The following is a 17,795-nucleotide window of genomic DNA, read 5'->3' as shown; positions in this document are numbered from 1 at the left end:
ACTCACAGAGATCCGCCTCCCTCTGCCTCCTGAGTGCTGGGATTAAAGGTGTGCGCCACCACCGCCCGGCAAAATAAATATTTCTTGAATTTCTCTATGACGTTGTCTACAAAGCATCTCGAACACAAATGATTGACAGAAGCACCCACCTGAGAGTCGTGCACGGAGAGAGACTGTATTTGCTCGGGGATGCCACCAGCATTTACTGAGATCTGTTAAGAAAACTGACGTTATGACAAAAAGAAGCCAGAGGGAGATGTCAGTCATTAGGAGGTTATGTCCTGACAATCAGGGATGGTACATTTCAGAAGACCCTAAGCAGCAACATCGGGCAAGGGATGCCGCTGGCCACCCTTATTCTCCAAGGCCCCACTTGATCTACCATTCAGAATCTCATGGAGAAGGGAGAGAATCTGTGTCTTTAACTGATTCTGGGGCAACCCACAGGGTTTATGAGAAACAACGGGCTTTAAGGTTAACAACTTGATACTGTAGTATCATTTCCTCTGACATTAAGGGGACCTTAACAAAAGGATATGAAGAGTCAGAAAAACCTGCCTTGCTTATCACTACTCTGGATAATTTTCACTGTTGTATAAACTAAGTAAGTGTAGAGAAAAACAACAACAAAGCTGTTTCCCTAAGAGAAACCCAGCAGGAAAACTTTTCATCCAAGATTTCTAATCTGCCCTAAGGTATTTCTGCCTCAAGCTCTACATTTGTGAACTCCACCCTGGAGCATCAACGTGAGAGACAGTCAACAGCAACAGAACGCAGCACAATCGAGGAGAATCGGGGATGAAAACCAGTGAGTGGGGTCTTGTTTCTGACTTATTACCAACGCTACAATCATCAGGAATCTTCGCAGTGAGCATGGTCTAAAATGAAATCTAAGAGTACAGAATCCCTGCTCTCTGCACTCACTCAAAAACAACTCCGTTCATGAGGAAGTGACAGGGCAGAGAGCAGCAGTTAATGCCTCTGATTCACACCGACATGCATGGGAAACGTAAGGTGGGAAATTGGATAAATATGTGGGAAATGCATGTAGGAAAGCAACTGTAATAACAGCCAAAGCATGGTGCTAGGTCTGTCACCATGAAGTGTTTTAATGTTGCTGTATGTTTGAAAAGTTTTATAACGACGTATTGGTGAAAGATGACTTAACTTTAATTTAAAATTGTTTTAATTTTAAAGTTTTTTTTTTAATTAACTGCCAGATAGTGGTGGCAAATGCCTTTAATCCCAGTACTTTGGAAGCAGAATCAGGAAGAAACCCTGTCAAGAAAAGAAGAAGAGGAAGAAGAAGGAGGGGAGGAAGAGGAGGAAGAAGAAAAAAAGAAGGAATGAAGGAGGAGGAGGAGAAAGAGAAGGAGGAGGAGGAGAAGGGGAAGGAGAAGGGGAAGAAGGGGGAGGAGGGGGAGGGTGAGGAGGAGGAGGGGAAGGAGAAGGAGGAGGAGGAGAAGGAGGAGGAGGAGGAGGAGGAGGAGGAGGAGGAGGAGGGGAAGGAGAAGAGGAGGAAGAGGAGGAGGAGGAGGAGGAGGAGGAGGGGAAGGAGAAGGAGGAGGAGGAGGAGGAGAAGGAGGAGGAGGAGAAGGAGGAGAAGGAGGAGGAGGAGGAGGAGGAGGAGGAGGAGGAGGAGAAGGAGAAGGAGAAGAAGAAGAAGAAGAAGAAGAAGAAGAAGAAGAAGAAGAAGAAGAAGAAGAAGAAGAAGAAACAGCGAAACAGCAGCAGCAGCAATGGAAAGAAGGGGAGGTAACAATGTACGCTAATCTATTGCCACTACCCAGCAGAGACCAGGCCCTCTACCAAATACCCCTTTGAAGAATCATGCAGGATGACCCACAATCTGCGCATCCTTCCCTGCTACTTTGTTCCTGGAACATCATTAGGAAAGAGAGGTAGTGAGTCAGGAGGGTTGGACAAAGGGGCCACACACCTTGCAACTTCCCATGTCGATATAACCCTGCATGTCAAGAAGAAGCCACTCCCACTGGCACAGGACATGGGACTCCTCCAAACATACAGAGGGGGCTCAGGGTGAGAAAGCGGTCCCCTATGCAAAATATATTCACTAACAATAGGGTTCAGGCCCACTGTCACCGCTGTGGACCCACCCTATGAAATTAAGACCACAGCCAAAGACACCTCGGACTGAAACCCAACAAGAAAGCTGACAGGAAAAGAGGCAGTCACTCTCAACAATATAAAAAATGTACAGAAAATTTGTTGGATTGCTTTCCTTCTAAACAATTTTGCTACAAGAGAGTACTTGAGTGGGCATGCATTTTGACAGGCAGGAAGAAGGAAAATAAGAAATGAATTTCGGATACTCCTCTGGAAATAGACACTGATAGGAACCTCAGACCTGGTAAGAGAGAGGTAAACACTCCAGCGCTGAAACAAAACAAAACCAAAAATAAAAAAGAGAGGCACTGCCTGCTTCCCACCTTCTGAGAGAGCTGTTGCCCTCTCTCTTTCTATTTTAAGTAACACTGCAGTCAAGTGCAATGCGCTGTGCTGCACTGCATGCCACAGAGCACAAAGAGGACATCAGTGGACAAATTAGTGAAATCCAAGGGAATTCTGAAGCTGATAACAACACAGCAGAACCCATTTTCAAGTACTGATAAATATACCCAGATTATGTGAAAAATAACACAGAGGAAAACTGCACGGGGCATCTGCCATCTTTGCGGTGTATCTACAAATGGAAATTGTTTTCAACCAATAAGCGGGTGTTTGGAAGCACAGGAGATTTCTGATCACAGGTCTGACTTGTGTCACAAGTACTCTGGAGGGCTGTCACCTGCACTAAACCGCAGCTGCTGGACACCGAGGCTGCGTAGCCTATGACAGACAGGGTTCAGCATACTATGTTCAGGAAGACATCAGGCCTTTCTCTGCCTTTTCACGGAGGTGCAAAGCAAGCACATCCAAGAGCTGCTGAGCATCAGAGAAACACCTTTCATCTGACCGGCTTTGAGAGCTAGTGGCAGTTTTAAAAACCAGCAAGCAACAGAATACATTTAATCTTCACATTGTGTTTAATCTCTAGTTAAACCTTGCAAAATTAGTTCGTTCTAAACCCACCATGAAACGCTGTTCTGATTGCAGAGCCGGCAAAGAGGGCTTTCGTACTTATCCTAGACCGAGTGGGGAGACCCTTCAACGTCCTTCCTGTAGGGTCTGCGTAGCTCAAGGCAAAGACAATGTTTCCTTCTCTTATTATTTACTTATTTGTTAATTCCAAACAGGCAGATATCAAAGCAGAAGCTTCAGGAACTTAGACCCAGAACCTTCTCTTGGATGCCTTCTGTGCATCGGGATTCAGAGGGACATCTGTGGTTTTCCTAGTCAGTAGTCTAGATTCTAGCCACAAATCAGAATCATGGGAGAAGCTTTGGAAAATCTGAGTTGCCCAGACCTAACTGTGGGCACCCTATCGGTGCCAAATTCAACCCTAAGGGCCAAGGTTTTGCTTGCCCTGACTGGCAGTAAATCTCTTCCTATCGGCTAACTGCTATGTGGCTTTGAACAGGATCTGTTTAAACGAGAGCCTTGGTGAATGCCTTCCTCAGGTAAATGAAACCAAAGAGAGCTAGATTTAAAGATAACACTGACTTCACTTTTCACATAGAAAATTAAGAGTGAAGCAAAAGTGACACTGTCACGTGACCATGACAAAAAGTGACAGGGTCACGTGATCAGTCCTTACCTCAAAGTCTGACAGAAAGAAATTCCAAACCACTTCTCACGAGAAAATCAACAACGCATAATAACTGGGCATTTTAGATAAGATTTATGAGCTAGGAAACACTCTCTAAAAAGCCAGTCCTTACCCAGGCCTTCCTTGACTCAACTCCTTCCCAAAGACGGAAAACTCCACATAAAGCGGGATGTTCTCTCTGTGCATAAATCCCATGGTGTCTAACACAGTTCCAAGCCGACATGAGATATGGGTTCAGTTTTTGATCAATTAATTCTCTCTAGTTCTAATATTAGTATTGTTGTTAATGAACTTTGGTCTCCACGGACTTCTGTCTCCAGGAACAAGATGATAAATAAGAGAGGACGATTATCCATTTGCTCCAAATTATTAATTACTAGTGGGTAAGTTTCCCAGAAGATCATTATTTTTTAAAAACTGGGCCAATTTTTCAAAGTGCTGGGCTCTAAGTTTCACGCTAATAGTGTTAACACTGAAAGCTTAAAAGTCCACATCGGAAAGTCTTTCCAACGTAGAACCTCCAACTGCGGCCCAAGAGCTACCTTTCCCTCAGTACCCCACAGACGAGCACCAACTCAGGCCCTCCTGGTCTTCTCCAGCAGAGCTGAAATGTGCTACCTTAGCCTGCTGAGAATGTGCTGCGGCCTCTCCCAAACAAAGCTCTCATAAAAGGTCACATCTTACTCTGTCTAAGCATGGTAGTACCAAAGATGCTTTTGTTCAACTTCAACTACACAAGGTCTTGTGACCTTTTATCCCCATCCTGACTGAAGAAAGATGATAGCCTATTCATATGTGCTGTATATTTTTTTTTTTCTGAAGTGCCTGGATATTCATGTGCATGTATCCAGAATGTAACGGGGACAACCACATAAATACAATACTGCCCTGGTTTCTAATCAACAATGACTGAACTACACACTTGTTTGGTCAATGACGGTGTTTGAAGCATCTTAACTGTTCTACATGTAAGCCGACCTCGGGTTTTCAATTAGTGATAGTCTTAGATGCAAATGAAAAACCTGAGCTTTGTGCCTTTCTCTCGTCACAATGGGGAACTAGGCAAGAGAGGGTAGAGCTCATCATACCAGGCTAATATTATTCTAAAATCCCAATAGAACATGCTACCCAGTACATCCCACTAGGTGGTCCGCCACTGTTCCTATGGCGGAGAACAACATCCTTGAGTAATGTTTGCGTTGGAAGCATGAAGAGAGTGTAGTTCCCAGAACAGGCAGGAGAGAAGGCAGGGTCTGAAGGAGAGCCAACGCTGGTGGGCAGACAAATCCCAGCAGGAGCCTTTCACCATGATGAGATGAAGGGTCAGAGTGGTCAGAAAGGCCAGGGGGACAGTGGTTTGTGGCTCTGCTACAGGTTCGCTAAAAGCACACCTAGCTACTGCTACTATGCTTCAAACCCAGTGTAAGATGTACGCCACTTAGCCCAAAGGAAATGGCTGCTACTTAAAAATAGACGTTTGGATGGGTATCATTTCTAGGCCCAAGTTTTCATGTTTTGCAATGGGGTTGAACAAGGTACATATTAACTACTTACTAAGTCTGTTTAGCACTGGGGACTAGATAAATTTTCTCAAATCTGCTCTATGAGTATTAGCATGCTATAGTCACCATAGGGCATTATGATAATTAATCAAATGGAGGAAGTAAAATATGATCTTAGTAAAAAGATAACCAGTTCTCAGAGAAGTCGTTAAAGGTGTTTCTTGCTTACCAAGTCATCCAGATATCTTAAAGGTCAAGAGCCATTCAAACTGGAGTGTAGATCACTCACTGTCTGCTTTCTTTCTTCATGAATTAAAATACGAAGTAAACTGTACCTATATGCTTCAGTACTCTCTAATAGTGTAACACTACAAGCTAAAAACAGTTATCTTCCTGTGAGGGCCAAGGATTCCACTGGGTGCTTTCCAGGTGATTCTTGTAAGCCTCTTAGCAACCTCATGAGCAGCATGATCATCCCACACCACTGGGGAGAGCAGAGGCTCAGAGAGTAGATGGATTTGTCACCTTCTGAACAGACCAAGGTGAGTCAGACAGAATCAGGACCAATGAAACCTATGTGCCTCCCCTTTCTCTCCTACTCCATGAGGTTCTGAGAACTGTCACCCCAATGGATCAGACCCGGATGCCACAACAGGGAGTGAAGGCGTGAATAGGCAAATATGCAAATACATCCCCGAGCATGCGTACATACATAATCGTCGTTCCTCACCTCTGGGTTTTCTTCCTTCACTCTTCGTGACTGCAAAACAATTACATGTCCATTAGCACACGTGGCGCACGACGGCAGCGCAATGCGCAGACTGCCCGGGGGGGGGGGGGGGGGGGGGGGGGGCCGCGGCAGCGCAATGCGCAGACTGCCCGGGGGGGGGGGGGCCGCGGCAGCGCAATGCGCAGACTGCCCGGGGGGGGGGGGGCCGCGGCAGCGCAATGCGCAGACTGCCCGGGGGGGGGGGGGGGCCGCGGCCATTTACCTTCTCCTGGGAGGCAGCGGCCTTCCCCTCCTCGCTCCTCTCGTCCATCTCGTCGTCGCTCCACTCCCAGTCGCCATCCTCAGTCTTATGGAGGTGACCGCTCGACCCAGGGACTCGCCTTACCTGGAACAAAGCAAAGCCACCTGGCTGACTGCACACAACACTCGCTGGGGCTGCTACCTGGGATATACAGCCTGCCTGAGACGCGGAAAGTTAACCTGAGTGGTTATCAATCCACGGGTAACTGGAAGGTAACAGAAGACCATTCGTCCTGCAGACTCCCACGCTCAACAGCCTTCCAGAAATACTGTGCTCTTGAAACACATTCGTATCACAGACAGAAGGAAACATTCTGAAGAACAGCACACACATGAACCATTAAATATGGACTACAATTTTCACTAATGCTTGGAAACTTTATTAGTTACCACACACACATAATCACGAGCCAAGTTTCAAAACTGCCTAAGGAAATGCACCCAAGCACCACCTCACTGCCGAGCCAAGGCAGAGAAGCCTGGGTGCCTGGTGAGCCACACTAGGCCAGAGGATGAGCAATCGAAAACCCAAAACCACAGAGCACATTCCCATATATTGCCACCTTGCTCTTTTCCAGATCCTGACATCATCCTTCTGTTCCCACGGTTCTGTTCAACCTACCTCAGACCAACCCTCACACACTGCTTTCCACATCGAAACTGGTAAAACTCAGCATCTTCATCCTCAGCCTGGCCATGGCTTAGGTCTTAACCAGGCTTCCTCCCTTGTTGCCACTGGGGGTGCGGGGTGTCAGGGTATGATACAGTCCCTAGGGCCTGCTTTCCAAATGTACTATGGTTGGTCAGGAAACGCTTTCAAAGGGAAAGGACAATGAGGAAAGAGCTGCTGGCTACAGTAATTCGAGATGTAATTTAGCAAAGCAGTGTAACAGATGAACGCGGCGGGAACACAACAGCAGGCGATCCGCACATTCCGAGGAACTTCAAGTGGAAATGGACCTCAGAGACCATGTGTCCAACCCCTTCGTTTTTACAAAAGCGGAGATGAAGGCCCAGAAAGCGACCCAAGAACAAACACCTGTCAGGACAAAAGTCACAGGGAGGAAGAAAGCCTCAGAGCCGCCCATTCTCCCGATGTCACCGAAATCAGAAAGAAGCTGTCTAGGAAATGCCCCATGAAGACTTTGAAAGGCTGTGATTTGGGGTTGGGGAGACAGCTAAATGGGACGAGCTCTTGCCTAGCGATTACAAAGACCTAAATTCAATCCCTGGAGCTCACTGGCAAGCCAGCCCAGCCTATTTGGGTTGCTCGAGGGCAGAAGGAGATCCTGCCTTTAAAAAAGGGGGGGAGGGGTGTCATTTAAGAAATGGTCCCCATTTTCTAGCTTCCACGCATACATGTACACATAACACGTGCCCACACTTATGATATAATGAAGACTATTTTTCCACAACAGAAACTACTTAGCCATATCACAGACACATCGTTAAACCCAAAAGGAACCACTGAAAGCTTTATCGACTTATGCCTCACATAAACATGAAGACATAAGCGACATATATTCCAGAGATGACCTGGATTTGAGATTACCACGTCTAATCTGTGAAAGTAACTCTGCCTGCCTGCTCTGAAAGATTTGAGCTCTAACAGAGGAAATACAGAGGAACTAAAAGGTTACTCATAATTTTAGTTAACTTGTAAAAGACGTAGTCATCTTTATCACCTTTGAGATACTCAGTGCGCCACCTCCATGCTCAGCAGAGATGCTTTCCCCCACTTGGATGTGAATTGCTACAAAAAAAAACCCTATTATGTTAGTGATTTTAATAGTTCTTATAGATGCTGGCAAAGCACTATAGAAATAAATGCTGAAATGCACTTAAGGATTTTTACAACAGATTGCTCGTTTCCAAACTACTAAGAAATGGGGAAGGGAAGAGGAAATAATTTTCCACTGACGTATACAATACAATTAATTTTCTTGGCAACACTAATCATGATGAGGGGCATTTGCTAATGACTACATTTAAAAGAAAACATTTAGAGCTGTAACAATTACAAAACAGATTCCCAACTAAGACATGAGAAAACAAACGAAATCATGGACAAAAAAACAAAAAAAACAAAAAACTCCGCCTGTATGAAAAACTGTAGAAACCAGGGATCAATGATAAATTTAGAATTCTTTGATAAATTACACAAAAGGAGCCTCTTTCCTCCTGGAAACTGCACGGATTCATGCTCTGAAACACAGACCATGCCTTATTCCCCTGCCGCTGCCTTGATGAGATGGGTCACTTTCCGTTCTGCAAGCAGAATCTAAGTGCAAAGGCTGAGACACCCACCTCCTCCAGCATGCTTTACTGCAGAGCCCCAGCTGCTTCTGTCTAAGTCTTATTTGCTGAAAGGGAGGATATAAAACAAAATGCCTCGGATTATTGCCCCAGACACTAAAAGACAGGACAGGACGGGCCTTCGACCAACTGTTGAGCAAACTCGTAAGCATATGCATTAACTTCATCAGGACAAAGGACATTCCAAATTTTATAAGGGTAAAATGCAGATTTAACAGTAATAAAACCCCAAGTTTGTCTGCACAGTGGTCCCCAGCTCCCTCCTAGGAATAAAACTGCAGAAAAAATTTGAAACCCAGGTTTCAGGTTGTGTTTATGGGACAGTGACATCTAGTAAAGAGAACAAAAATCAATTGTACAGTTGCATCCTTGCAGGGAGTTTATTAAGGACAAAGGGACAACCTCACCGAGTCAAGGTACCTAAGTCTCACATAGTTTTACAAGTGTCCTCCTGAGTTAAGAGCATGGAAAGCCTTTGGAAAGTAAAGACGACAGGCGTGGGGGTGGGGAGGCTTTGATTTCCTTCTCCCTTACACTGACCACAATCCACTACAGAGCGGAACCAAAGCTCCCGTATCCCACTGGGGTCGGGGAGACAGAAGAGCAGTGGCGCCTGTGGGTCAGTTCTAGTGGCCACTGGGCAGGGTCCATGGCAAATCTGGAGCACAGCAGCCGTGGGAAGAAGAGGGCAGCATGGCAGGACAAATGGCTAGCGGTTCCGGCGGCATCTGAGCAGCAGCCTCTACACGTATGAGTTTGCACAGCCTACCTGATTCCAGATCAGGAATCACAAGGAATCTACAAGGGAGCCAATGGGGACGTCTTATGCAAGGCATTTGATAACAGGAACGGGTGTGCACGTCTCCAGCACACAAGTGAGCAGAAGAAGGCATGTCCAGTTGACACGCCCAGCCACTTACCGACCACCTTCAACACCCTGCACTGCCACAGAAGTCTCCAGACTCTGGTCTTGGAACCTCCTGAATAATCTTTCCCATTACCCAGAAACCCACACTCAGCTTCTCTTCCCCTGCAGACATACCCTGTGCCTGACTCTGCCCCGCACCAGGGCCACAGAGGACGAGCCACCTCAGTCCACCCAAGCTCCCCGCAACAGCAGAAAGCAGCACAAGGCACACTTCTATTTTTAATCATTCTACTAACAAGAAGAATTAAAGCCGTTTCTAATGAACTGCTGTTTTTAACATATTTGAGGCACTGCCAAGCAAACAAAAACCCTTCTAAGTTACCAAGAACTAACAAACAAAATGAGACTTGATAGGGTCCTGGCAGTAAGCTCAGACCCTGGAATCAGCCCTGTCTGAACACTGTCTCCCAGCATCTCTGTCCTGCATGTACTGCCTGGGCTCCTGGGGCCCTCCAGCTCTGCCCTCTCCCGTCTGCCATCACACAGGGCCTGAAGCTGACTTTCAATGTTAGCACCTCCTCACGGCTCACTCCCCTGTTCTGGGGATGGTCCATCGACTTAGCACATCACTGAGAAGACACACTGGGTCAGCCTGGACATCCAACTCGCAGCCACCTTGCAGGCACGATCGCACCCATTTTTTTTTTTTAACCTCAAACTCTCTCAGTCCTACGCTTGGGTGTCTGCACTCCACCATTTATCCTCTGGTGCCCGTTTTTACCATAAACATGGCTGCCCCTCCCCACTGGACATTGTCACAGAAGAGCGTGACTGTGAGTCCACAGCCTTCCCCACAGCTTCCCCTCCCACGCTGAAGAAGAGCGTTAGAGCAGATAGCCTGTCTGAGTGTTGACTTCCAGGGTCACGGCTGAATATGAACATCTTAGTTTCGCCCTCTACTCCCAGACTCCTCTGACGCGTTCTCACTGTCCCGTGCTAATTTCCCTCACCGCAGCACTAACCATGCCCATCGTAGGGGTCAAAGGGCACGACCACCTAAGCTTCCAGCACAATCCTTGCCTCACAATTAAATACCCAAGACCTGAAAGATGGTATTATTAATACAATTACTCTTCCCTCACAGTCAAGTCTATCAAATATTGCATTGTATTGTTCAACGCCTCAACTATCAATGCACTGCCACTGTCCCCTTCAACTCTGCATCTGCCTTCCCTACTGAACACAAAACTAACTCCGCGCCAGGCCTCTGATTTCTCACTTGCTGTGGTCTTCATATTGTGTCAAGGAGCATACATTTACTTTCTCAACCTGACCTATAGGATGAGTCCAGACATTTTAACCTTCAAGTCTCTACATATTCTGACCTGAGATTGTATTTTCCGGATTCATTCTCCACTATATCCCTCCATAGTCTGGGTGTGTACGGACTGCACACTTTCTTGACTCTGCTACTTTACATATACATGACATGCACCGGTCTTCCCATGTTCTCCAATGATGTTTAATCGAAGCCGCTTTTTGGTCCTCCCATTTGTAATTCTGCCTACATTTACATCATTCTGCTCTTTATTGTTCCCAATGGTTCACCAATCAAACTGTATACTGCCTCAGGGAAGAATTTGCCTTGGCTTTATTACAAATCACTTTTTTTTATTTATCCAATCAACCCAGTTTCACTGAATTTATCTTTCTATCAAGCTCTAGGTCAAATAGGAGTAAGGGCCAGTATCTTTCATTAAGTCACAGTCCAAAGAAGAGGAGTTAAGCTAATTGTTTCCATGAATGATGAATGTCATAATCGCGATATAAACCCTGGAAGACCAGGCCACACAAGATGACAGTCTCACAGTAAGGGTCAGGAAGTGTGTGGTGTGCACAGAGAAAAGGCAACAATCTAGACTGTTTTGGGAGTCACTTGTACTACCCTGACCAGCCATACAAAGGAAATTTCTCATGCCTCATACTGTTTTTGTTAATCTACGGGTCAGGTGGAAGGCATGGTCATCCCAAGTGGTAAAATTTCCTTAAGATACTCGCATATACACATGTACTTATTTGTACCACGTGTAATTTTGGGTAAATATAGAGTAACCTGATTCCTTCGGGTTTTATCAAACAGCCTTGCTGGTATTTTGTCCTTCTCCTTCTGTATATGACCTTTCCCTTCCTTCCCAGCTTGAGAACTCGCCCAGTGTTCCATTCCCCACTCCACAGACCAGCACTCTTCCTTACTACATTCTAAATCTCATCACTGTAGCCAGAGGTTAATGCAGCTGTCACCAGCTGTCTCCCCTCATCAAAGAAGCCTTTCTGTACGGCAAATGGAGACCATCACAGAGACCCACAACTGGACACAGTGCGGTGCTCGGTGGAACTGGGGAGCCCAGCCCCAAAGGATGCGTGAGCATCACAGTTTCTGCACCTGCAGCTCAGGGAACATCACACAGGGAGAAGCGAGATCGTCAGAGCAGAATACTGGAGTCTGCTGGGAAACAGTCTCTCCGAGAAATGGCTGCACAAGCCAGACCAGAACACTGGCTCTATCCACAGACACGCTTACACAGAAGGGGAAGGTTTTTGTGGGGACCCAGATAAAGAACTACAGAGAATTGTAGCCAAATAATGACTGCAGGAAGAGGGAGAATGAATCCCTCTGGGCATGACCCCCTTCTTGATTATCCAATAGAAAGTGATCAGCAGCGAAACCAAATACACAAAAAACAGATGCAGCAGACTGTATTTATACATTTCGTATCTATATCCATCCATAAAGTGTAACAATAATAATCAAAGAATAAGGGGGCATCAATTTCAGTGTGGAGGAGGGGATGGAAGGGTTCGGGGATAGAGACTAGGGGGAGAAAGGGTAAAGGAGGAAGTGATGTAATTCTACTTTACTTAAGAATGTATCCTAAGAACAGTTAAAAATACATTATATTAGCAGGACAAATTCAGTTTATGAGTTCATAGCCCCTGTTATATAGCCCAGCAGATAATTTGGAGTTCACAGACAATGAACAAAAAAAAGAAAACATTTTAGTGGGGGCAGGGAAGACATATGAGGGGCTTAATGATCACAGCAGTAGGAAGTAATCAGTACATTACCTGCTCAGGCACGGCAGATACCTGACAACCACCCAAAATTGAGTAACTTAAAAACAGCAGCAACACGGACATCAGGAACCTGGGAGATTCCAAAGCTGTCAAATATCTGTGGGCTTCTTCAATGCCACTTTTGGACAACCTCACAGGATGCCTGCTGCCATAGGGCATCTGTAGCACATGGGGAGCAAATGCACGTCTCTGCGGCTTAGAGGCCTTCACATCGTAACTCAAGGAGGTACAGCCATGGAACTGATTCCAAAGAGCCTCCTCTGTACTCAGACCAAGTTCTGAAGATGAAGCTTTTATTTGCGGTTGAGCCTGATATTATTATGGTAAGATAAGGCTTTTGGAGGGTCTGGGTTTTACAAATACAGGTTTTACTTTATATGCCTCAGAGAGAGGTAAGCTGTCATGGTCAGAAGAGACATGGAGGGCAGATTGTTTCACCCCCCACGAAACCTCTAGTGACTTCTTTCAGCAGCCGAATATGCTCTCTTAGAATTACGTCGCTTTGCTGTCAAAGATGGAGTCCAAACCAGAAGTGCAATCTCAGCTATGCAGGGGGCTGTCGGGAAGATGGCTACTGTAAGGCCAATTAGGGCTATGAAGTGGGTTCAAGAGAACCCTGGGTAACTTAACTGGAGCTCAGCACCTTTGCAGAGCTGACAGAGCAAAGCAGGCCTGAGTAGCATGGCTCCCAGGTCAGTCAAAAAAGGTGACGTAGACGCGGATATGTAACGAATAACTTCATACACACAGCTTCACTGTGGTCACTGGAATACTTGTTGTCACAGTTCCCAGGTGTCACGGGAGAATCCTGTGTGCTCTGTGGCCTCCCGGCTACCAAACAGTCCAGAGGAAGCCCCATGTAACTGCAGCTGTCTGAAGGCAGATGGCAGCCAGCCAAGGCTTACCCTAACTCCTGACCCTGGGAAAACAGGAGACCTTCAAGAAGAATTGTTGCTGTCTAAGGCCCTCAAGTTTATGGTGACGTGCCACAAAGAAATGAAGAATCAGGTAAGGATTGATGAAGGAACTCGGTTGATTTCATTGTCCTGTCTGAGCACTGTGACTCTCTACAGATCAGTAAGTGTATTTGATAACCCTCACTATGCCGACAGCAGATCTGACCACACTTGGCTCTCAGGTAGCATTTTCCAGCTGTAGACACGCTGGGCCCATGAAATCCCATTTTAATTCACACTTGCGAATTATTTCCATCTGACTATGTTACTGCACGTTAAAACCCTGAGAAGAAAAAACTGCTATTAATCAGATAAGCTGCTACTGCTAAACCTTGGCCTTATCCTCAGTGATTCCTATTAACATCTCTTAAACCACTGCGCATATTGCCCCGAGAAAACTTGGCAGCCCTTTCTCTGGAGCCTAAAGGGCAGCAGAGATGAGCACATGAGGGTTTCCTATAGGTGATTAGAAAAGGTTGGGCAAAAACGGAGGACACTGTGAAGTTAACAGTGAGTAGTCCCACACACTGAAGGACGCCGTGCAGAGGTTCCTCATAATCCTTCAGCATTTTCTCCTGGGGGGGGGGGGACTGATAAATGCTGCTCTTCAGATAGTGACAAAAGACTTCTGTAATGCTGGAAATCCAACATGAAAGGGTGGTGTCTTCAAAGAGAATGTAGGAAATTCTTTCGAAGAAGCAGCCCAACACAGAAAGGCAATTAGACTTCTTACTCTGTTTTAATCCCATCAATCCTGCAGCATGGCATTTCTCCACGCAAAGGCGACAAAGAACAATGACAGCAGCTACCAGCCACCAAAGCAGCATCCAATTTTGCAACCATTGTCTTTGCGAACTAAAGCTTTAAGCTGGAATGGGTGCCAAGCTGATACACGTTAACTTCAGCTAATAAAGAACAACGGGAACACTCCGCCCCAGTAAGACAAGCAACACAAATCAAGAAGACAGCCTTCTCATAAAACGGAAGGAAAAGGAGAAAATAATGTTTGGCTCTGGAGGAGAGCAGAAGCTGCCTGGGTTCTGCAGCAAGTTATGAGGAAACTTAACTGTGGAAGGAGAGATGGGGACCGAGGAGGACTAGCCTGCTCGCTCGCTGGAGCTCCCAGAGGGCAGAATAACTAAGGACTGGAATGAGAAGCATTCTAAGAGAAAACTGAGAAGCAAGAAGGCGGTCAGTCTTCACTCTCTTGTGTCAACCTGGCTCTGCTATGTTCCACAGTCACTCACTCAAAAGCTTGTGAAGGCCTTTAGTCCATGTGATTAAAATCCACAATCAAAACAAGGGAAAGTATCCTTGATACACTGGCTGGGCCTGATCCAGTCCGTGAAAAGCCTTCCAAACTGAGCCAGGACGCCTCTGAAGAAGTTACCTCCTAACGGCTTCTCACATGCTTCGGAGTGCCAGCCGGCCCTTTCCGACAGCCAGCTCTGTGGACTCCAGGCGGGGCTCGTCAGCCCCACAGTTCACTCCATACAACAAATCTATTCCTCGGTCTCCTACGGGTTCTGTCTCTCTGGCTGAAGCTCGACTGTCCAACTGACTGCTGGCTCTATCTTGCAGCCTTGTTACCGGTATTTACAAACAAAGGCACGTTAACCAGCAGAAGCTCAGCACCCGCATCCTCTCGCTCTCTGTTAAGGAAAAATGGTAACATCTCCAAGCAGAACTTAAAAAGAAACCTGAAGCCGGGCGGTGGTGGCGCATGCCTTTAATCCCAGCACTCAGGAGGCGGAGGCAGAGGCAGGCGGATCTCTGAGTTCGAGGCCAGCCTGGTCTACAAGAGCTAGTTCCAGGACAGGCTCTAGAAACTACAGGGAAACCCTGTCTCAAAAAACCAAAAAAAAAAAAAAAAAAAAAAAAAAGAAAAAGAAACCTGAAACAGTCTACCTGAGCTAATGGGAGCTCACCAACTCCAGCTGGACTAGGAAGGAACAAGCATAGGACCAAACTAGTCCCTCTGGATGTGGTTGACAGTTACATGGCTGGGGCAGACTGAGGGGTCACTGGCAGTGGCACCAGGATTTATCCCTACTGCTTGTACTGGCTTTGGAGATCCTATTCTCTTTGGATGGATATCTTCTTCAGCCTAGATATAGTACGGAGGGCCTTGGACCTTCCCCAAAGCAATGTGCCTTACCCTTTCTGAGGATTGGGTGGGAGTGGGGTGGGAGGGTGTGTGGAGGGAATGGGAGGCGGGAAGGGAGTGGGAACTTGGATTGGTATTTTTTAAAAATCTAAATTAATAAATTAAATAAATAAAATTAAATACATTTAATAAAGTTTTAAAATAAATAAAATGCAAAAAAGAAAAAGGAAGTGAAGAAAAATATTTAAATTTTATTTATAATATTCTATATAGAGATATAAAAAAACAAACAGAGAAAACAACAGCATGAGCAGTAACTAAGGCAACAGCAAGACTGGAGACTAGATTAGTACAACGAGAAGACACCTCCCAAGATTAGGGGCTAGTTAGTGCTTCAAACAGCTCCATATTCAACCTAAGACAACAATCAGCCCTGCTACTATGGTCAACCTTTCATCAAGAAGAAAAAAAATGAGCTTTGATGCTGGTAGGTGGTGGCACATGGCTTAAATCCCACTCTGGAGGGGAAGGCAGAAGCAGGCAAATCTCTGAGTTCAAGTTCAAGGCCAGTTTGGTCCAGGACTATACAGATACAGAGAAACCCTGTCTCAAAAAAAAAGCTTTGATTAATGAAACACGCTTTGGAAAGATATCCCAATGTACTAATTTGGTAAAATGAAAACTAAATCCAAAAGCAGAAAGCTATATTTCTACCAAGAAACCTGACTCTGAATATATACATTTACCCAAACTATATAGCTTCATATTTTCTATGTAGTCAAAGACAGCCTTGAGCCCCTAGTCCTCTTGCCCATACTTCAGAGTGGGCTGTGCTGCACAATTTATGTGATCCTAGGGATTGAACCACAGACCTTGTACATGGGAGGCAAGCATCTTACTGACAGATCCTCAGTGCAAGTTGCAAATACATTTAATAATAACGTATGTCCATGGATTCCAAAGTGTGTCTCCATGAAAATCACTAAGCACTGCTCTGGGGGTGGTTCAGGTTTTAATCATTTTATATTCCGGGTCTGTGATAGCACTAGGAAATAGTACACAGACAGTCAGCATTCATCAGGAAGCCCCAAATCGAGCCTTATCACCCCCACAGAGAGGTACACAGGCACAGCCCCTTCCCGTGAAACAAGAGGGAAAGCAGTTGCCGCCTGTACCCCTTAGAAGCACGTTTCCCACTGTTTATCTGGGTACGAGGCTCACACGGACGCATGCTTACTCTCTGACTATAAAATCAATATGGCATCCATACGACAGAACAGTGTGTAGCCAATTACAAGCATTAAGCTGACCATCATGATATATATATATATATATATATATATACATATATATATATATATATATATTTAATATAACAGAGGACAGATCATCCATCAATGTGCAGAAGAAATTGGTGGAGGTAGACGTATAAATTTCTAGGTAAGTCTGCATATTTCTAAAGGCATTTACAGGGTGTGAGGAGTTCTGCTGTGTTGGAAGGGGTGCTTCCTTTCCACTATGTTTTGGGCTTCATGGAGCCTAGCTGGTAACATTTTTCTCTCCCTCCCTAGTTCTCTACTAACTGTGAAAAAGAATTCAACAGTATCTCTCGTCCCAAACATCAGCTTTGCACTTCAAAGGTAATGTCCAGGATAGTGGCCTCAGTAGTAAGAAGCCTGCATGCTGACCAGCACAGTGTATCCCTCACACAGGAAGGCCCTCTCCAGTCCTCAATCAGAAACCAGAGCTGTGCGGAGAAGCCCAAAAATGCTTCACTAGAGGGGAATCAAGCGTGGAGGAGAAACACTCGCTAGACCTTCTTTACCTATCAGGTGTGCACACTCAAGTCAGAAACTAAGGATTTAAAAATTGAAATTATCAAGCTTCTAGAAAGAGAAATCGGCACTTCAAACACCACAGTAGTGTCTGCGTAAAAGAGAGTAAACGACGGGCTTTACCAGGGCGAGAAGCGCAATGCAACTCGCAAGCACTAAAATGACAGGAGCGAGGTTTCTAACAGCCCGACGTCATGACAGGAGTCAGAATGAGAGCATCAGCCTAGCTTCGCTGGCATCTGTGGCTAACAGCGTGACAACACAGGATCCCCACCATCTTTATCAGCAGATTTCTACTCCGTGGTTTTGATAGTGA

General features: G+C 45.7%; 1 protein-coding gene across 1 annotated transcript in view; it reads right to left on the bottom strand.

The window, feature by feature from the left end:
* The window catches only part of Stk39 (serine/threonine kinase 39), a 256,946-nt gene that overhangs the window by 94,577 nt on the left and 144,574 nt on the right, over positions 1–17,795 (bottom strand). Inside the window, exons 11-13 of the mRNA XM_038337065.1 lie at positions 6,225–6,347; positions 5,963–5,992; positions 150–212 (exon numbers count right to left, since the gene is read on the bottom strand). Of these exons, the coding sequence (XP_038192993.1) occupies positions 150–212; positions 5,963–5,992; positions 6,225–6,347 (216 nt within the window). The remainder of the gene's footprint in view (positions 1–149; positions 213–5,962; positions 5,993–6,224; positions 6,348–17,795) is intronic.

This window comes from Arvicola amphibius, chromosome 7, assembly GCF_903992535.2.
Source record: "Arvicola amphibius chromosome 7, mArvAmp1.2, whole genome shotgun sequence".
NCBI classification, from domain to species: Eukaryota; Metazoa; Chordata; class Mammalia; order Rodentia; family Cricetidae; genus Arvicola; species Arvicola amphibius.
This window is presented reverse-complemented; position numbering and strand designations above follow the sequence as displayed.